We start from the raw sequence: 20,648 nt of genomic DNA, 5'->3' as shown, positions 1-20,648 counted from the left end.
CGTCCGGTTCGCACGATTCCATTCTCTTTCTTCTTCTTGCGCCGGAAGCCAAGCACCACAGCAGCGGCGACCGCGCGAGTCCAACACCACAGCCGAAGGAGATGGCGGAGCCTTCGTCGGCGGCGGCCGCCGGCCCGCCGGCCCCGACGGACGCGGAGAGGGAGGACGCCCTGGACAGGATGCTCACGCGGCTGGCCCTCGCCGAGGACGCCCGCCTCGCGCCGCTGCTCGCCCGCGTGCTCCCCTACGCCATCACCTCGCTCGCCTCCACGGCCCCGTCCGTCCGCAAGCTCGTGAGTCCTCCTCCCTGGCCCTAGATTCAGTTCAGCACCAGCCGCCGTAGGTTGCGCTGCTCTTAGTTTAGTCCGCTTCAGTTGGTTTAGTCTTGCGAGGTATTTCCTACACGGTGGGGGAAATTTCGTGCTAAGCTTTGCTCGTGTGATCATGAAATTAGAGCCTCGTTTACTCGGAAGTGACGGATTCCTGCGTAGGTAGCATTTTCCCTGCAGCTTTTCGTTAGGATAATATAGTTTGCGTTCTGTACAAATTCCCTGTTAATTTAGCTACTTATTTACTGGTTATAGAAAATATCTGCGGTGTTTTGCACCGTGCATTTGAATTTCCTCAACATTGGAAGTAATTATCTGTTGTTTAATAGTACCGCGCACCTGTTCAAGTGCTGCCCTTTTACTCAACACCACATCGAGTATAATGGTTACTGCCTTTTGTTTCCTTGCTGCAGGTTTTATAACATAGTTCTGAAAAATGGTTTTCATAACATACATTTCTTTTATATCAATGACATGCAACCTTGGATTTGACTAGGTTATGGAGATTCTCAGCCACATTAACAAACGGGTGAAGCACAGGCCCGAGATTTCTCTGCCCATGCTGGATTTATGGAAGATCTACACTGAATCTGCTTCGGCTTCAATTGTTCGGAACTTTTGTATTGTTTACATCGAGATGGCGTTTGAGCGCCTGCCAAGCGAGGTATCATTATTTGTGTTGTTTGCTTCCCATTTCCCAGGCTGTTCCAGTTTAACTGCAAAGTTAACAATACCAACTTCACATTTTGTAACAGGAGAAGGGAAACACCGCACCTGATCTTTTAATCAATATATCAAATGCTCCAGCTCAGCATCAAGGAATTATCTTGAGACTTGTAGCGAAGGTTGGTCATGACATGCAATTTTTTAATCATTATTTAGGTTCTGCATGGACTATGAGCATGACATAAATTTTATGCTTAAATTTAATCGACCAAATTGATGTCTGTATTTCCCCTGACACCATTTTATTTTCTCTGTAACTCCCATCATGTGTACTTTTAGTAAGAACTAAATGGTTTTTATGTGTACTTTTAGTCAAAACTAAAATAATTTTGGACGCATTGATTATAACTTTTATTTTCTTTCTTCAGTATGTCCGCATTCTATAACGCCTGCATGCTTTTCTTATGTTTTCCAGGCTATCGGTGAATGTAACACACGTAAGGTGGATGACAGCATTGCTTCAAAATATCGATCCATAAGTGGATCTAGTGATGGCTTAGTTTTTGCTGACTTTGGCTTTCACATGATATTGTATCAAACACCATCCCAAGGGTACATTGTCCTTTCGAAATTATAAAATTATAAATAATATTTTGAATTCAGGAGGCTGACTGCTATTATGATTCACTTCAGTATTGGATGCCCAGCAGGACTTTCAGTTGCCCAAGCAGATCGTGTTACTGGAAAGCTACCACTAAAAGGTGACACACTTACATCAAGAAAGGTAATGCAAAAAGTAAATGCGGTTTTCAAATGAAGCATTCTTACCATTAGGGATCATGTATTTTATGCATGTGTGCATAGTCATGTCCGTACATGCATTCACACATTTTAGCTGTTGAGTGTACTGTACTTGCCTTCTTATGGTTGAATTTAACTTCCAATGTCTTCAGCTAGGAATCTTGAATGTAATTGAAGCTATGCAGTTGGCATCTGAGATTGTCTACCCTATTTATTTAGCTGGTGCTTCAGATAGGTACTTTCATTTCAGAATTCAGTTTATAGTGTAATGAAATGGTTAGGTGGATCAACAGTTATGCTGATAACTGTTTCAATATAGTCAAGAGTCGGTTGCTAGGAGAGGAGACGAGTTGTTAAAGCGCAAAGCTTCAACTGCGAATTTGGAAGACCCCAACCTTATCAAGAGATTGTTTACACTATTCAATGGTATGCTTTATTTATTTTCTAGGGTGCTGATCTACGCATTTCTCATTCCAATTACAATAAGCATTTTTCGTGGTGCAGCATAAGATATTCCATTTTGTAGTTTGGAATCTGGCTGAACTGCTTTTGATTGGAGTAGTGACCAAGGTACAGTTTGGAAATTCAGCTTGCTATCTGGTAGAGCTGCAAAATTTTGACCCTCAGGGTACCCTTTGACCCTCCTTAGTTCAACCAAATGAACTAAAATTTTAAAATGACACAACTTTTTGGAAAACTAGTTCATTTGTTTGAACTGAGTAGGGTCAAAGGATACCCTGAGGGTCAAAAATTTGCAGCTCTACTAGCTGGGAGGGAAATGGTGAAACTAACAGCATATCCTATAGTGGACAAGTTGACAAGGCATTTGTGTTTGGATGCCCGTTTTCATTTCTTTTCTGTCTGTTCATGAACTCCTGATCTCTCACCTTTCACAAGTATGCATACCCATCTAACTACCTCCACATGTGCTTAGTGTCATTTGCATGCCTGCCACTGACATGGACCGACACCAGCAGGTACAACATGTTGCATATTTTTACACATCCATACCTGCACTTGTGAATGCTTCTATTTTCTTCTTCCCTGTTACCAATTTGGTGGTTTTGTGGCATCTCAATCCGTTGCTTGTTTTGCTCAATATGAACCTGGTTTAATGTGTCACGTCATGGTTCATGGTAATGTTTCTCTTGTTTCACAGGTACCACGGGTCAAGAAAATATAGCTGCAGAACTGAAAGTTGCCCCAGCACATAGTTCATTGCGTGTCCGCCTTATGAGCGTTTTCAGCCGATCTATTGCTGCAGCAAACGCTTTTCCGTACACACTTCAATGCATCTTTGGGTGCATCTATGGTATTCTACATTTATATCCTTTTGCACATTGTCGAGTTTTCCATAATCATTACTCATGACCAGCTAACTGCATCTTTAGTGGCTTTGTTAGCGGTGAAGGCATTTTTTTCCTACTTAAATATTCTGTCTAACAAAGTGCATTGAAGTAGGATATTGAACTTTATCCCGTTCATTTGTCATTCTGGACTCATATCTTTTCCTGTTACTAATTCTATTAACATGGATAAGTTATGGTTTTAACCCTTTGGGCATCCCATTATTACTTACAGTTGCAAAAGGATTGTATGCATTACTCAAATGCTGAAAATAAGAAACATAGAGATTAATTTGAATATGAACGGAAAGGGAAAAAGAAGAAAAAGAATGACATGTGAAATATAAGATAGTAAAAGGAACATTAAGTCCTGGAGAATAGCTCATCTTTAACTGTGCACAACTGGGCATTATTTTTCGATCCAATTGTCATTCTTAAGTTGCCAATATCACACTGATTGGTGTATTCTTTGTGGAACGAAACACATATTTCTCTGATATTTCCATGTAGTATTTATGTGAACATATCATTAATGACTGTCTGCCCCCTTCTAAAAGTATCTCATTATGTTCGGTTCTATTTAATTTTCATTAAAATAATAAGGTACTGCTCTTCTTTTAGTTCCAGCAGTGCAGCATCTCAACTTCATCATTTTAAATATTGTTAGTAAATTCATATGTTTCTGCTCTGTCTCTGTCTGTAGGGAGTGGAACAACTTCAAGGCTAAAGCAGTTAGGAATGGAGTTCACCGTCTGGGTTTTCAAACATGTATGCACAGTTTGTTTGTTCTGACCATGCATACCTTATCGGCTTATCTTCTAGCATTAGCGACTAATTGTTTGTTCCAGATTATTCTTACTTCCGTTTATGGTAATTCTTTTTTGGAAAAGATATGTTAATTTCTTTTCCCCTTTGTTGATCTTGTATTGTGGTTTCAAACACACTTATGAATGGTCGTAATTTTGTTATTGATGTAGGCAGTAACCGACCAACTGAAGTTAATTGGTCCAGTTATCCTCAGTGGAATATTACGGTCCCTTGATGGTTCTTCCACTACAGAAGCAGGTTTGTTGCACTTATTATCTGCTCTACTTGTTCAAACCTGCATATGGCTTATCTCTGGATTGTTTCTTTAAATTACTGGGGTTTTAACATCTCTTTGATAGACCAATTATCATGCGCTTGAGAAAGCAATTAATGAATTATTGATTTCCTATGTTTTCAGATTCCATCGGTAGAGATGTCAAAATATTTGCGTACCAAGCCATTGGTTTGCTCGCCTCTCGGATGCCTAATTTATTCAGGCATGCCCTTATCTTACACTTTACGTTCTTGACTCGTGTGTTGTTTCTGTTATGCGGAAATGACTCTAGAACTTCTGTGAACATTGCAGCAACAAAACAGACATGGCTATAAGACTCTTCACTGCTTTGAGAAATGAGGATCAATCTCTCCGTTTGACAATTCAGGAGGCAGCCACTTCTATTGCTACATCATATAAGGTTATTGTGGAAGGCATGCTCAATTGTGCTGTCATGACCTATTATAAATTATTGAATTGATGCACCTAACCAGTTAACCCAAAAGCTCGAGCCGATGGAGAAGGGTGCTTAATATATTAGACGTGGGATTGATGGAGGCCGCAACTTGAGACCCCTTGGCTCTGACACCATTTAATTGATGCACCTAACGAGTTCACCCAAAAGCTCGAGCTGATGGAGAAAGGGGCTTAATATATTTCAACATAGATGCTTGTGGATTGTGATTCTTTGATTGTCTTTAATGATCAAATAGTTTCAACATCTCATGCAATAGATGAGTACCTTGTGAACTTTTGTTCTAGTATTACCTACCTATGTGAATATTGAAGAACACTGCTATACACCTTAGGAACTCATATACATATTGGAAAATCCAGATCCTAATTGTGTATGCTGTCTAAGTAGCATGCTGGATTTAAATATTTATTATGGAATGTTCATCTATCAGAACACTTAATAGAAAGAAGAAACATAAAACACAAAATTACCACCGTCCAGAAAGGTAGCAAAGTGGATGCTAGCCTTTTCACTTTAGGACATTCTTTTGACTTGTATAATTTTTTTATTCTGTTGCTTCATCATGACTTCACTTAAATTCATATGCATCTTATCTTTAGCCCACTTTTTATGGACCAACACCATATATTTTCATTTTCTTGCTCATTTTTTTTATGGAAATTCTTGCTCATGATATCAGGGCGCATCAGTGGAAGTACTGAAGGATCTTGAGGCACTCCTTCTGGAAAATTCTCAAGTGGTAAAAACTTATCATTCTAATAATCATCAATTATTAAATACCCTAGACTGCAGAACCACTATGAGCCTCTGATAACCAAATTGAGAGTTATTGAGAAGCTGTTAGCCTGTTACTTTCAGGCTTTTGCCTTCTTCTCAAACTGGAATGGAGATATGTGGAATGACATAAAAAGAAAAAAAAAATCTGAGATATTGTGATTGGGATGATGGGGTCCATTGGACAGATATTTTCTTTCTCCTGATGTTTGTGATGGCCCCTCTTAAGCAAACATGGGCTTCCAGTCACTTTTACTTTTCTTAAATTCAGCTGCAGTATCTTGTTATTTCAAGGACTTTGTTTGAGGAATGCTGGTGCCCTTAGTTTGGATTTTGCATAATATTCTGTCTTACATTTGTACTGTATGTTTCTTGAAGGAGCAAATCGAGGTTCGGTTTTCTGCTGTAAGATGGGCAACAACATTGTACGATATGCATCACTGCCCAAGCCGGTACATTTGCATGCTTGGAGCTTCAGATGTAAAACTGGACATAAGGTTGGTTATGAAAGATGCTAGATATAAAATATGCCCGCATGAGGCTGTGTTGCTCTTTGGTCGCATTTCTGCAATCCCTCCAGTTCCCTGAAAGTTGCTGTTTTAGCTGCTCCTTACAATTTTGTACTTAGTATTAAAGTTCATGCAATCTGTAAAACTTGGGCTGTTGCATGCACGCTCGATTCTTTACGTACAGCCAACGGTCACACTCCTCTCTCCTCTAGCATAGAATTATTCATGCAGTCCCCTGTTAGTATCAAACATACTTTTGGACTGTGCAGAGTGAACTTTAGTAGTTTGCTGCCAATATTTTGAGGCTGTGAGATGGATTGTTTTAGATTTTCTGTTGTGCTTGCAAGCTAGTGAAACCATGATGGGAATTCAATTCCAAAGTCAGTGGAAAACAATCCAGATGCATGCTAGCACACAGGAAAATATATGCTAGAATCATACATTTCTAGCACATAGTTGTAAATGTATGCTATCACATAGCAGTAAGCTAGTTTACTGCTCCTTACACATGCATGCTAGCAGAATCTTTTCAACTATGATGGTAACACATTGGTTAATTTCTTGAGTTATTCTTATATACGTAAGTTTGTACACAGGGAAATGGCTCTAACTGGTCTAAATCTGTTAAATGATGAGAGGCAGTCATCTGTAACAGCTGTTGATTTCAACTATCCAGATGTTGTGGAAATGCTAAATTATATTTACAGCCAGCAGCCTCAACTGTTGCATTCTAATGACCAGAGGCATGGAAAACTGCTTTTCCCATCGAAAACATTTCTTGCAATGATCAAGTTTCTGATGAAGTGCTTTGAGGCGAGTGATAGCCCAGATCTTTCTCAAGAAGATCTATCTCATTCTCCAGTAGCAAAAATGTGTGTGATTTTGGAACATGCCATGTCATATGAAGGGTCTAGTGAACTGCACGCATTGGCCTTGAAGTCATTGGTTGATATATCCTTCCGTCAGCGAAAGGTATTTGCTCTCTGTATGATGTTAGAATAAGCTTGATGGTTATTCACATGTTTTAACCTTTTCCCTCCAAAATTTGCAGTTGGTATCGTCACGGTATGCGAACCGTTTACATTGGTTAAGAGCTTTGCTAAGTCATGTTGATTCCGATGCTCGTGAAGCTGCCGCACGTCTTCTTGGCATTGCTTCTTCAGCACTTTCAGACTCGGCTGCATTGAATCTTCTGTCTGAACTCACTTCAACATTTGATCAAAATCATCCATCAAAGTATGCAAGAGAAAACTACAACACTTCATGTTTTATTTATGTTTCCATACAGCTTCTAATTCATGTCAATATTTGATTGGCCGTGCCAGATTTGAGGTTTACCATGGATTGTTATGTGCAATTGGGTATATAACCGCCTGCTGTTTGAAGGAATCATATGTAAGCTCATGCTGCTTCCTCTCCTCATTTTTGTAGCTTATTACAGATTTCGTTTCCTTTGCTGAATCATGCTCGTTTGCACTTGAAATGAAAGCTTAGCATATTTTCTGTGACCACTTTAACCCGTATTGAAGACCTGTTACCTAGTTCTCATGCTTAGGAGCTTGGAGGTTCTTTCTGACCAGTCTATTTTGTTCTGCCCTTTGCATGACTCTGCACCACATAATGCTGCACTATTGGTATTAGAAAATAATTATAGCATTATCTCACAAATGTTGAATAGAAAAAAGCTCTTGATGTTACGAAAGAAAGGAGCAAGCACTATAAATCAAGATCATTCAGAATGTTCTCATTATGATGATGCAGTATTCTTGTTTTTAAAAGTTTGATGTAATTATGTGCTGTGTAGTTGTACAGTCGTACGGCTAACGCATCCTTTCATTGTAACACATCGTTTCATGAATTAGATAGATCGAGGTACCATGTTTTGTGATTGAAATTATTAATTTGCTATTACTTCACGAGTGCATGTACAGATACCTGAAGAACTGGTTAAAAAAGTAGTTGATATTCTTGTAAAAGTTGTTGAGTCTGAGGGTTCAACGTTGGCGTCCATTGCAATGGAATCTCTTGGTCATATTGGGCTCCGCTGTGCATTGCCTTCCATTAGTCGAAGCTCTTCTACAGGTAGAACTATTCACTTTGAGTACTCATCCCCTTTCTTTGCTATTTATTTGTAACAGGTAAAAGCTAATTTTTTTTGTCCTACAGATGCAGTTGTAACTGTTTTGCATGAGAGGTTAGCGAAGCTGCTTTCTGAAAATGACAACAAAGCAGTACAGAAGATTTTGGTATCACTGGGACATATTTCTTGGAATGAGTTGTCCTTTGCACACCTGAAAATTGCGTTAGACTTGATTTTCAGTCTTGCACGTTCTAAGGTAGTAATGTGAAAAAAACTTACAATGAAAGTATGTTACTATATTTTGACAAAATTCTGTTTGTGGATTTCATTTATTTAGGTTGAAGATGTGCTTTTTGCATCCGGGGAGGCCCTATCTTTCATATGGGGTGAAGTTCCTGTGACGGCAGATGTAATACTAGAAACAAACTTTGTTTCCCTTTCCCAGGCCACAAACTTTCTCACTGGTGATGCACCCCTACTTAACTCGAGTAATACCGGTAAAAGAAGCAGTTGTGACGAAGCACACACAATGGCTCGAGAAGAGATTATAAACAAGCTGTTTGATACACTAATTTATAGCAGTAGAAAAGAGGAACGCTGTGCGGGTACAGTCTGTTTGGTTTCACTGACAATGTACTGTGGTCGGCATCCAAAGATCTTGGAACTTCTTCCACAAATTCAGGTTTGGCAATCAATAGTAGAAGTTCTGCATTATTACAGAGCCCCTAACATATCTTTTATTCCTTCTTTTTCTAAACTGTGGCACTGCATTAGATATGATACTCTTTCCAGCCGGAATTACTTGTCACAGATTTAGTACAAAGTTGCCGGAATTACTTGTTGCAGATTTAGTACAAAGTTGTACTAAATCTGCGACAAGTAATTCCGGCCGGAGGGAGTAGATCATTTATGTCAACGTTGGTCTGTATGATATAATACCAGTACTTGCGGACTGGGGTGTGCACAAGCCAGCTTAGGTAGCATGTTATACTTTTAAGTTTTAACTGACATCTAAAACCTCTACTAGCTTTTAATATAATTCAGAAGTATAAGTTCTTGAGAGGATTATCTACCAAATTATGACTGAAAAATTCAAGATTGTAATACTGATAAATATTCTAACACTCAAAGATCTGGTGCCATCCTTTTCAAAAACATATTTCAGCATTTGGCTTTTGGAATTTCTGCACAACTACACCCTTCGATTGAAGCGATTCAAAATTCGAGTCTCATTTCTTGCTACAATTGCATATACCGGTGAAATTTAATTGTTTTCTCAGCTAGTCAAGTTCCTGTATTGGAGCAAAACAGTTGCCCCTAATGTTGGGTCACTCGTCATCTTTAATCCTTTAACAGTAATCATGTATGTTTCCTATCAAGTTTCTTCAATTCATGTTGACAATTATTTATTGCCCCTGACTACTGTAAAAACCACCGGAGTTGGAAACTGCCGTCAATGTTTTACTGACATAGGGCTTGGACTAACTTGTTAGCTCACATACGAGTTTTTCTCAGTGAACTATTTGCTAACGCCTACAACTACCATGACCACTTGAAGTTCATTTATTTTATAGGAAGCCTTTTCTCACCTTATTGGTGATTCTAATGAGCTTACACAAGATTTGGCATCCCAAGGCATGAGTATTGTGTATGAACTTGGTGATGCTGCTATGAAAGGGCAGCTGGTTCACGCTCTGGTGAATACACTGACTGGCTCAGCAAAAAAGAAGAAGGCCATTAAGGTGCTTAATGTTTTCTAAAATTTCTACCTTCCATGAGATCCTCAATTTTCTTTTCACCAAGGTGTCATGTATTCATGCTTAATGTACTTGCATTAGCTGATGGAGGATTCGGAGGTTTTTCAAGAAGGAACCATTGGCAGTAATCCAACTGGAGGAAAGCTTAGCACATACAAGGAGCTGTGTAGTCTTGCCAATGAGATGGGACAGCCTGACTTGATATACAAGTTCATGGATCTAGCTAATTATCAGGCTGCTCTCAATTCCAAAAGAGGTGCTGCTTTTGGATTTTCCAAGATTGCTAAACAAGCTGGGGAAGCGCTTCAACCCCATCTGCACACGTTAATTCCTAGGCTTGTCCGGTACCAATATGATCCTGATAAGAACATCCAGGTATCGAAGTGTACAGTGTTTGCTATCTTCCATTTACCTTTTTAAAAATTAAATTGCTGAGGGTTAGCATGTGTTAATCCTTCAACAGAGCTGTGAGCAATTGCACCTCGATGTGATTGAGTCACCTAGCTATTGGGGAACCGTGTTTTAGATGCCTACCTTTTTGGCCAGAATGACTTGGCTAGGACTTTTATTCTCATGCATATCTGATTATGACCTACTATAGGATTCAATGGGGCACATCTGGAAGTTGATTGTCTCAGATCCCAAAAAAGCAATAGACGAACATTATGATGTCATAGTAGAGGATTTGTTGGTTCAATCTGGATCACGGCTTTGGCGCTCACGTGAAGCTTCATGTCTTGCACTTGCAGACATCATCCAAGGGCGAAGATATAGCCAGGTAAGTTCATACATGATTGTTTCAAAGTTGATTTTGTAAACTTCAATTAGTGCACAATGTTGCACAAGCTATATTCAAATGTTTGTACGTAACTGCCTTTGGATTTCTTTTGAGAATCAAATAGAACTCACATTTTCCTTGTTCTTTTCAAGGTTTCAAAGCATCTGAGGAAAATATGGACAACCACCTTCCGTGCGATGGACGACATAAAGGAAACTGTGCGAAATGCTGGCGACAGTTTATGCCGAGCTGTAAGCTCATTGACAATCAGGCTCTCTGACGTGTCACTTACTGCTGCTACTGATGCCAAAGAAACAATGAACATCGTACTGCCATACTTGCTTTCTGAAGGCATACTCAGTAAAGTTTCAAGCGTTCAAAAAGCATCAATAAGTTTGGTCATGAAGCTGGCTAAGGTATATCAATGGTCAAAAGCTGTAAAGTTTAACTGCACTTATACTGTAATGAGTTATATTGCGAAACAGATGCAGTTTTTATCATTACTAAAGTTTGGTGGCAGTTTTTTAAAGGTCCATTTTTTCTTAGCACACCAAGCCAACACAACATCTTAGATTAAACATCTTATATTACAATACCTTAGCTCTATTCATGGATTTCGACTAAAGGAGCTGTTGAAAAGAAACATCACATGCCAAGAGTTTTATCCTTGTTATATCAAATTAGCAACACAACTCCTAATATGTGGCCTATAACATACTCTTATGCTTTGTGTGGTGCTTTCATGAAATTAATTAAAGAAAGAGAAGGTCTTCAGCTTATGGCATTTTAATGTTCATAGGGAGCTGGCACTGCCCTGCGGCCACATCTGTCAGAACTTGTTAGCTGTATGCTCGAATGTTTATCAAGTCTGGAGGATCAAAGGTTAAACTATGTTGAGGTATGCTACTCTGCTAGTTTTGTTGGTTTTGGCAGGATCATTGATGTTTTATTGCTTATTTATCTACCATGTTATTTCTGCTCTGTACTCAGTACTCACTCCTGTATTCGGACCAAAGATGCATGCAGGAAATGCCGGCATCCAAACTGAGAAACTTGATAGCTTGCGTGTAGCTGTAGCCAAAGATTCTCCAATGTGGGAAACCCTTGATATTTGTATAAAAGTTGTTGACACAGATTCACTCGATCTATTAATTCCTCGCTTGGCTCAAATGGTTAGATCTGCTGTTGGTCTTAATACAAGGTTATTTTTCCTGCCAATAATATCCTTGTAGTGCTCATGATATCATGAATTATTTCATTCTCACATACTTAAATCCTACCTTGTCATCCATTTCGTTTCTGAATTCAGGGTTGGGGTTGCCAGCTTCATCACCTTGCTAGTACAGAAGGTAATGATTAACATCAAGCCATACACAGCAATGTTACTGAAGTTGCTCTACAGTGCTGTTCTGGAGGAAAGGAGTACTGCAGCAAAAAGGGCCTTTGCATCATCTTGTGCTGCAGTTTTGAAATATGCCAGTCAGTCTCAGGCTCAGAAACTTATTGAAGACACCTCTTCTCTGCATTTAGGTGAAAAGAATGCTCAGTTATCTGGTGCAGTTCTTATTAAATCATATTTGAGCAATGCAGCAGATGTTATTAGTGGATACAATGCAGTGGTTATCCCTGTGATTTTTTCTTCAAGGTATGTGAGGGACTTATCTTCAGTCTTAACCTTTCATTTTGAGTTCTGAAACTAAGATGTCAGCTATTCATGATGTTCTAAAGTTCAGTATCATTGAATACAAAAGCAGCTCCCTGCAGCCTGTCTGCTCGATCTTGAGTAACATTTTTTTTTCAGATTTGATGATGACAAAGAGACCAGTGCCTTATATGGAGAACTTTGGGAGGATATTCCTAGTAGTGAAAGAGTAACCCTTCAGCTATACTTACCTGAAATTGTATCTCTTTTGTGTGATTGCATGTCCTCGTCATCATGGGCTGGTAAAAGAAAGGTGCAGTGTCTGTGTCACTAATTTGTTGTCCATAAAATAAATTGCTGATAGTTGTGTTGAAAGCTTGGAATATACTTACCATACTGTGTGCTAATTTCAGTCAGCCAAGGCAATAAAAAAGCTATGTGATGCCCTTGGGGAACCCCTTTCTGCACACCACAATAATATTCTCAAATCACTTCTAAAAGAGCTACCAGGTCGATTTTGGGAGGTAACTCATACTATTATGTATATAAGTTTTCATGAAAGCATGATTTGAGTGATTATGTTACATTTTTATGCAAATTATGCACTTAACATTGACTTTCCCCACCATTCACTTATCATTCTGCAAGTGCGAGTGGTGAGAATGAATAAATCAGTGAGCGGGATTTTTCTTTTCTGAAATTTCCATGTAACTTAAAAGTTATATGCTCCTTATCCATCCCCTTTATTTTATTAAAAAAGAATCCTACATGATCATATCTCTCCTTACCTTCTCTGCAGGGAAAAGATTCTATCCTGGATGCACTAGCTTCACTGTGTTCATGCTGCCATACTGCTATAACTGCTGAAGACTCCACTATGCCTAGTGTTATTCTAAGTGCTGTTTGTGCTGCATGTAGTAGGAAGTCAAAAGTGTACCGTGAAACAGCTTTCTCGTGTTTACAGCAAGTAATTCTCTTTCCCATCCCTCATTTCTATATGAATGTGAAACTTGTCTCCACTGGCGGATGCTCTAATGTTGTTACTTTTTCTCAATCAACCTTATGTTTAAGGATAAAAATGATTCTCAGCTATTAGTTACACGTTTGTCCTATAACCTTACACTCAAACGGTTTATGATGTAAACTGGAAGCAGACTGTAGCTAAATCACCTTCAGGTTTTTCTTTCGAGTGTACTTACTGAATAGGAGAATCTTGGAAAATACATTTGGAGGAATCTACCATTGAGTTTCTTTCCATTTTGTTGTAAGCATGCCAAATCTTTACAATTGTAAGGCAGTTACCATACCCACCATTCTGTTTGTTTGCCTTTGACTGTGAACTTGTCAATATTTACATTGTAAGGTTCACCATTCCTGTAAAAGAAGTCAGGAGCCTAGTCTAGATTTTTGGCATTTTTATCTATAATTTAGAATCGGCACTATTTACTTAGTTTTGTTTGTCTTGTTTCTTCATTACTTTTCAGGTGGTTACCGCATTCAGGGATCCAGTATTCTTCAATAGTGTTTTTCCTATGTTGTGTGAGGTTTCTAGTCAATCTGTCATTTCTAAGACAACGGCTTCATCTTCACTTACTACATCCTCTGCTGCTGGTCAGTCATTATTTTGGCCCCTTCCAGCTAATTCTTACGCCTTTAACTTCTTGCAAACTTTCCTTATATTCTGTTGTCTGTATCATATAAAGACAGTGTGATAATTTATATCAGTAGTTCAACACAATTTGAGGTCACTTGCTGGATTTATACTTCATGAGGAACTTTTCGAACAATAGTTTCATATCCATTTGTGCTTGTGCTAACTTATGTAGTGCACTTTCTTCAGCAGAGCAAGATGAAAGCACAAGTGTCTCTGTTTCTCTCGATAAGGTGCTCAACTGTGCTGCATCTTGTATCAGCGTTGCTTTGCCACAGGATATTATCCACCAGAAGAAGAATGTTTTAGAAGTTATATTAAACTCTCTTTCACCTGAGGAGGGTTGGCATGGTATGTTTTATATGCATGATCTGTGATATATCTTAAGCAATGGTTCTAGAATAGTTCTCTTCCTTGATATTGAACACTATCATTTTTCATGAACAGTTAAGCTGGCATCCTTCTTGTGTATCAAGGAGTTGTGCTACAAGTTTCTGAATTCGGATGGTAATAATGCATGGCCTCAAGACACAGATGACTTGGTTCAGGAGGTATATCACATATTTGTTTGGTAATTGTTACTACTATATTCAACATTTGTTCATGTTCTTCTTCATTGTTTCTGACAAATGTCTTTTAATTTGATTATTTTAACTCAGTTGTTTCATTCGGTGGCACCAAAGATAGTAGACTCCATACGCTTAGTCAAGATTGCTCAGGTAATATTCTATAAAACTATTGGTCAACACTGATACTGTGTTACCTTTGCTCATATTGATCAGTTGTCGGTAACATGGCAAAGGTAGCCAAGTGGGCCACCTATTATGTCATCACTGACATGCAGCCTTGAGTCCCACTTGATAGTTTCCAACTGATATGTCTTTGCCATAGTACCAAGCTAATTTTCTCTAATTACCACGACAGTACCTTTTTACCACAAGATGATTTGCTGTCTTGCTGCTGCTGAATAATTGGCTTGAAAAACATGTCAGTTCGTTACATGCATATTATCTGGTATCATGAAAGCTTGTAAACATCTGCAAGCTTGTTTTGGTTCTATTGATACCGAGAAGAGTGGTTGGAAGGTCCCTTGCACGTTTGTAAGTGCTTTGGGAGCTCCAGAAAGCAAAAGTGGCCCAGTTTTTATCCAATTTAGTAGTACTTGTTTATGGATCATCAAATTTAGTACATGAGACTGTTGTATACTTTATAAAACAACAGTTCCTCGAAATCCAGTCCAGGTCTATGATCACCGTTTATGGTCCAGAAAAGACCTTTCTCCTCACGCCCTGTCTCCTCTTTGCAGGTTCACATTGCAGCTTCAGAGTGCCTTCATGAGTTGATAAAATTGTATAGAGATTTCCCACTGACAGAGAGAAGAGAGGCGAAGTTCGAGGGTGAACTTATCCAACTCTGTGAGTCCGAAAAAAGTGAACAAGCAAAGGCACTTTTGAAGCAATGCCTGGCTGTTCTCAAAGATCTAACTGGAGTAACCATGACCATAGATTAAATCAGCTCTTTCGGAAACATGTCAAAGTGTTGCCAACAGAACTACACTTGTAATTTATGGTGATGATTGAACGTTTATTCGGTTATGCAATACAAAAAATAGCAAGTCATCCAACCCTTTTATACAACCGAGGACAAAGAAAAACATGGTTTCACTTCTGAATTTTGATCTTTTGCTACATGAAAAGAGAAGTGCGACCTCAAATCATATGCAGAAAGTAACTTGCGATGCCACAATATTCTTGATATCCCTACGAAAGAATAGAGGTGCAACTCATTTATTTCCTGGCCGATGTTTTCCTTGTTAATCACTCTTGGCAGCCACAATTTTCCGTTATAAAATGTGTTCAAGGTCATAATGAAAACGAAGATACAAATTTGTACACGTCAATAGTTCCTGTTAAATTTCACCTGAACTGAACTGAGTAAATTGAAAGTGTACACGGCCAAATGGCCTGTATAATACATGTAATGGAGAGCAACACTGTCCTGAATCCCAAATATTAAGTTTCACCTGCCCTGAACTGAGAGAAATTGAGTGTATACAACAAAATGGCCAGTGTAAATACATATAACATACAACATGTTCCTGAATCCAAATATGATCGGGCTCAGGCAGTTAGCTTGCATAAAGCAGTAGCAGTTTTGGAGCCTGATGTCCGGTTCAGATGTTTGCATATGTAATCGCCGGCATCCATGAGCTTGCCAAGGTTGATGTTAGTCTCTATCCCCAGGCCGTGGAGCATGTACACCACGTCCTCTGTTGCGACGTTGCCGGTGGCGCCTTTCGCGTAAGGGCACCCTCCGAGGCCGGACACTGATGAATCCACTATGCTGACCCCCATCTGACAATATCATGGTAAATGTTAGCCCAAGAGAGCAGTTTTGCTGAGTGGATGGTCTGTGTTTACAGCTAGGTGATCCCATGAACTGGCTTGATCTGGAATGCGTTGCTTACCTGAAGAGAGACTAGGATGTTGGCAAGTGCTTGGCCATATGTATCATGAAAGTGAACGGCCAGCTTGTCAACCGGAACGACAGACATGACAGCCTCGAGCATAGGAACTACCCTACCTGAAACAAACGGCCATTATGAAACTACAGAATGGTTGATCGATTATTAGCAGGTGATGATAAATTGTGTTTTCATTCATGGCTCACATTGTGCGCGCAGAGACTCAAGGAATTAACAGTTTAACATTGTAGGGTACGCTTAAAGGTGCTACAGTGCATCGTGGGAAATTTAATTGGTCAATCACGATAAGGGCAGAAAATGTACTTGAAACAAACAAATGGCCTGTACCTGGTGTGCCGACACCAATTGTGTCACCGAGTGAAATCTCTGCACAACCCATGTCGTAAAGCTCCTTGGCAACATATGCTACCTTCGATGGATGCACTGCGCCTTCGACAGGGCAACCAACCACACATGATACGTACCTGTCACAATCAGAGAACCGAGGATTTCAGACCAGCTTCAAATGAAGCTCTTCATTTATACCTGTTACGGGCATGAGAAGTCGAAAATATTAGGTAGCTTACCCGCGTACACGTACTCCATGTTTCTTGGCAGCAGAAGTAACATCACGGTACCGAACAAGGCTTTCCTCAATGGTGCAGTTAATGTTCGACTTAGAGAAGGATTCAGAGGCAGATGCGAAAACTGCAACTTCTTTTGCACCAGCTGCAACAGCAGCCTCAAATCCCTGGAAATGAAATCACTTCAGCACTTCAGATCAAGTCTTACATTACGTGAAGTGTATTGCCACTATGCATTAGAGTAACAGAAAATGAAATGGGCGTACTCTGAGGTTAGGAGTTAACACAGGAAGCCGCACATCTGGTGCGTACTGGACCCCTTCAAGCACATCCTTTGCATCAGCTAGCTGCAGATCCAAAATGGGAGTGCGGAAGGTTAGGCCTTAATAATTTTCCAATAGTTATTCGTCACATGTCATATGTTTTCTCTGCAACTATTTATCTTTTTTCGACATAATCTTGGGAGGAGTGAGATGGGACCATCAGGAACAATTTTGGATGAATAATATGTCTTCAAACAATTACAATTTCTGTAGATGCATGGCTATACTTTAATTATCTGAATGAGACAGGTGGCTTTTAACCAAGTTCACTTCTTGCATAATCTTAAAACAAACTAAGATATACTGCATCCTTTATCTTCAACTCTCATTTGTTGGATGGTTGAAAAGCTAACTACAGTGGAGGCTACATAGCTTCATCTAGTTTAGGGCTTTAGGTACACTGTACATTACCTGAGGCACCCATTTCGGAGAAACAAAGCTTGTGGCTTCAACTACTGACAAACCAGAAGCCACCAGCTTGTGTATCAGCTCAATCTTAACTGATGTTGGCACAATGTTCTTCTCATTTTGCAGACCATCTCGTGGTCCAACTTCCACAACCTTCACGAACCTTGGGAGATCCCACGAAACCTGAAAATCAGATGAGAAAAAAATCTGGATGGTTATGCTTCTTCATCATTACTCTTTGAGCCAAGAACCGTCACATATTTGCTTACAAAGCTAGAAATAAAAAAATTACAACTTGTTGAATTGCCACAGACGTAGGAAACGAGATTTGATGCAGGTCTATTGAAATTTACAACTTGAATTACCTTCCGTGGAAGAGCTCTAAATTCCATATCTATTCCATTACAGGATGAATCGGTGTAGTTGCCTTGCAGATGCCATGAATGTGAACTGCTGTGAAAGAGCGTCTGGTTGTCATTACCATTGCTATGCGTGTAACTGCAAGTAAGTCCACACGAACACAAGTTAGACGTTTCGATGGCATCCGTGATTGAAGAAATGGAACTCTCTTGGCACCGAACGGTCCTGTGACAGTAAAAGTGTAAAACTTACTTGCCGTTGCTGCGGTCATCAGCTCTTGCTCTGCAACCACTTTGACAGAACCTTCCAAGTCTGTTAATACTCAACTTTGGCAGGTCCCCAAGACCAAGTGGCTCTTCAAGGCTCGACATTCTGGAAACAGAAATTACAGTAGTGAACAAAAAATGCTAGTGCCATGTTATATTTCCCTTTCCGCTTTCCTGAATGTATTTGAAACCTCAAAGCATATAGAAAGATCACGCACGAACGATCTGGTGCCACTATAGGTTCGAGTTTTGACCCTGAAACGCCTCAGGCTAAATAAAAACAGAAGTGGAAACCGGTGGTTCATCCAGTTTCTGCCCCAAACAGTCCGCAATATACCGTAGCACTACTGTAAGCATAAACAGCAGGAACCCTAATCGAGCAACAACCGGAATCGAAAGCGGAAACGCACCTCGGCCGACCGATCGACGAACTGGAATTGAAGCCGGACAATCCGATCGAATCGAACCTGCCGCGCAGAAGAATACAAGCCGCGGCGAGCTCACGATTTTGCTCGAATCGGAAGCGAGGAATGGTTTCGTCCAGAGGCCGCCGCACCCCCCCCGCGCTACAAAATTGTGGAGAAGAGGCCGCACGTCGTCGCTGCGCTACCGCGTCTCCGCCAAGGGAAAGGGAAAGGGGCCGGGGCACCTAGCGGAGCATGGACCGGGTCTTCAGCGTGGCAACGAGCGGGGCCGGAGGTGTCAGTGGGTTGGAGTCTACGGGGCCTGGTCTAGGGAAGAGCTGGAAGGTTTGGCGCGGGAGAGAGTTTGCTTGTTGGTGGGAGTTGTGGAGGCGCGTTGGCAGGTGGCTTTCAGTTGGGTGAGCGGCCACCAAACCGAACCAAACCCAAACCCGTTTGGTCTTGCCCGATTTCGAATTTAATACGGAGTAGTACCCGTTAAGAGCTAAGTACTTTGTTTGTGTATATCGTGCCGAAAAATAAATAAGCCGGCACGATGCTTACGCGTTTGCTTTTTTTGAAAAGAAAAGGGGAAATTCATGTTTGGTGGGAAAGTTTGGTTGCTGGTATCGGGTTGACGGCGAGACCCGGTTCGATCGCGAGTTTATGTGTTTGATGGAACTATAAGGATGCAAATCAGCAAATGTGGTCGATTCTAGTCCAAGGAAAATGGAGATATTCGTTGGTGGTGCATGTGGTTCGATGTGGATTTCCTCGTGCTATTCGTGGTGGAGATTGCAGAGAGGTTTCGGAATGGAACGTGCCACTCGCACTATAGTTTGAAGTCGACATCAAAGATTTAGGAAATGCAGAGTGTGCATGGGAGGATTCACTGGGATTTTGGAGTGGGACAAGAAATGAATCTCTATGTAATCGAGATTAATTAAAAAAATGTTTGTTCTGGTGGAAGTTTGGTTATTAGTATAGGGTTGATGGTGAGACCCGATTTTTGCGAGTGTGTGTTTTAATGGAACTTATTAAAAGTGGAAATGTAGTTGATTCTGGTCCAAGAAAATTGGGGCATCTTATTGGCGGTGCATGTGTTTTTGGTCATTTGGTGTGGATTTTTCTCGTGATTTTCGTGGTGTGGTGGAGATGCAGAGGTGCCTTTGTCATTATTCTAGCTGAATGGGACAGGTCACTTATGTTTCGAGATTAAGTATTGCGAGAATCAGCTAAAAAGGCATTGAGAGAAACAGGGGAATGTGACATGCAGCAGTGATTCACTGGGATTTTGGAGTGGGGCACAGAACAATAACAAAGATGCAAAACTGGCCGCCCTTTATCTATACCGTTCAAACGAAGTGGGCTTTAAATATTAACTCATGTATACCATTGATCCGCCTCCGTGGGGATTTTGAATAGGACTATCATGCAAATTTAATAATGCTGAAAATAGTTCTATCATAATATGCAAAAAAACAATATACATCCAAAACTACACCATTCGTATTGTTTCGTTATCGAAAATAGTGGAACCGGGTGGTACGAAGAATAACACTGTAATGTTTTTTTCTTCTTCTAACAGGTAGTGCGACAGAGCTTTCATCGTTTCGGGGCCAAATGGTTTTGTCCAGCGGAGCCACCGCCTGGTGGCTGCTGGGGCTCCCAGGTTAAACGTACTTTAAATCAGAGCTAAGCATGACGATTAAATTAGTACTCCCTCCAATCCTGTTGTCGAAATATTACATGTATCTAGACACTTTTTAATAATAGATATATTCATATTTTGACAAATTTGAATCAAGAATTTAGGATCAAAGGGAGTAATTTTTTATGGGCAAAGTCTACTTTGGAAGGAAGTCAAACATTTTGCCTAGGCTCCACTTGGCTGGCTCCGCCATCTGACACCTTCTTTCCTCTCTCTTTATATATATATTTTCCATAACG

The 20,648-nt window shown here is 40.2% G+C and overlaps 2 protein-coding genes across 6 annotated transcripts; one reads left to right on the top strand and one right to left on the bottom strand.

Annotated features, from left to right (window-relative positions):
• Nucleotides 1–3: 3 nt before the first annotated feature.
• On the top strand, nucleotides 4–15,564 carry LOC100838534 (proteasome-associated protein ECM29 homolog). Of its 5 annotated transcripts, none has more exons than XM_014902591.2 (35): nucleotides 4–293; nucleotides 826–993; nucleotides 1,085–1,174; nucleotides 1,471–1,607; nucleotides 1,689–1,779; nucleotides 1,949–2,031; nucleotides 2,116–2,222; nucleotides 2,956–3,108; nucleotides 3,846–3,910; nucleotides 4,120–4,207; nucleotides 4,368–4,446; nucleotides 4,536–4,644; nucleotides 5,381–5,440; nucleotides 5,854–5,972; nucleotides 6,581–6,956; nucleotides 7,036–7,220; nucleotides 7,310–7,379; nucleotides 7,916–8,066; nucleotides 8,151–8,320; nucleotides 8,402–8,746; nucleotides 9,639–9,806; nucleotides 9,903–10,196; nucleotides 10,423–10,599; nucleotides 10,752–11,015; nucleotides 11,399–11,497; nucleotides 11,616–11,800; nucleotides 11,909–12,244; nucleotides 12,401–12,554; nucleotides 12,655–12,765; nucleotides 13,041–13,208; nucleotides 13,726–13,852; nucleotides 14,085–14,243; nucleotides 14,340–14,443; nucleotides 14,552–14,611; nucleotides 15,199–15,564. In XM_014902591.2, the coding sequence occupies exons 1-35, from the start codon at nucleotides 102–104 to the stop codon at nucleotides 15,400–15,402; spliced, it is 5,448 nt and encodes a 1,815-aa protein (XP_014758077.1). In that variant the 5' UTR covers nucleotides 4–101; the 3' UTR covers nucleotides 15,403–15,564. The 5 variants fall into 5 exon arrangements, with proteins under 5 accessions (XP_014758077.1, XP_010238771.1, XP_014758078.1 ...); XM_010240469.3 differs by having other exon boundaries at nucleotides 14,082–14,243; XM_014902592.2 differs by lacking the exons at nucleotides 4–293; nucleotides 826–993; nucleotides 1,085–1,174; nucleotides 1,471–1,607 and having other exon boundaries at nucleotides 1,691–1,779; nucleotides 1,953–2,031; nucleotides 14,082–14,243.
• Nucleotides 15,565–15,772: 208 nt separating this feature from the next.
• LOC100822477 (hydroxymethylglutaryl-CoA lyase, mitochondrial) lies at nucleotides 15,773–18,927 on the bottom strand. Its single transcript, XM_010240467.3, has 9 exons — nucleotides 18,708–18,927; nucleotides 18,284–18,403; nucleotides 18,037–18,169; nucleotides 17,675–17,854; nucleotides 17,207–17,287; nucleotides 16,944–17,107; nucleotides 16,705–16,841; nucleotides 16,360–16,475; nucleotides 15,773–16,246 (listed from the first exon to the last, which is right to left on the bottom strand). The coding sequence occupies exons 2-9, from the start codon at nucleotides 18,400–18,402 to the stop codon at nucleotides 16,013–16,015; spliced, it is 1,164 nt and encodes a 387-aa protein (XP_010238769.1). The 5' UTR covers nucleotide 18,403; nucleotides 18,708–18,927; the 3' UTR covers nucleotides 15,773–16,012.
• Nucleotides 18,928–20,648: the final 1,721 nt, after the last annotated feature.

Source organism: Brachypodium distachyon, chromosome 4 (genome assembly GCF_000005505.3).
Source record: "Brachypodium distachyon strain Bd21 chromosome 4, Brachypodium_distachyon_v3.0, whole genome shotgun sequence".
NCBI classification, from domain to species: domain Eukaryota; kingdom Viridiplantae; phylum Streptophyta; class Magnoliopsida; order Poales; family Poaceae; genus Brachypodium; species Brachypodium distachyon.
This window is presented reverse-complemented; position numbering and strand designations above follow the sequence as displayed.

Bases quoted from the DNA above. Each gene is read 5' to 3' on its own strand.
- LOC100838534 (XM_010240469.3), top strand. From the start codon at position 102: ATGGCGGAGCCTTCGTCGGCGGCGGCCGCCGGCCCGCCGGCCCCGACG. The intron at 12,245-12,400 runs GTATGTGAGGGA...TTTTTTTTTCAG, and splicing joins CCTGTGATTTTTTCTTCAAG to ATTTGATGATGACAAAGAGA. The intron at 13,853-14,081 runs GTCAGTCATTAT...CACTTTCTTCAG, and splicing joins TACTACATCCTCTGCTGCTG to CAGAGCAAGATGAAAGCACA.
- LOC100822477 (XM_010240467.3), bottom strand. From the start codon at position 18,402: ATGTCGAGCCTTGAAGAGCCACTTGGTCTTGGGGACCTGCCAAAGTTG. The intron at 16,842-16,943 runs GTAAGCTACCTA...TGATTGTGACAG, and splicing joins CATGGAGTACGTGTACGCGG to GTACGTATCATGTGTGGTTG. The intron at 16,476-16,704 runs GTACAGGCCATT...CGTTTGTTTCAG, and splicing joins AATTGGTGTCGGCACACCAG to GTAGGGTAGTTCCTATGCTC.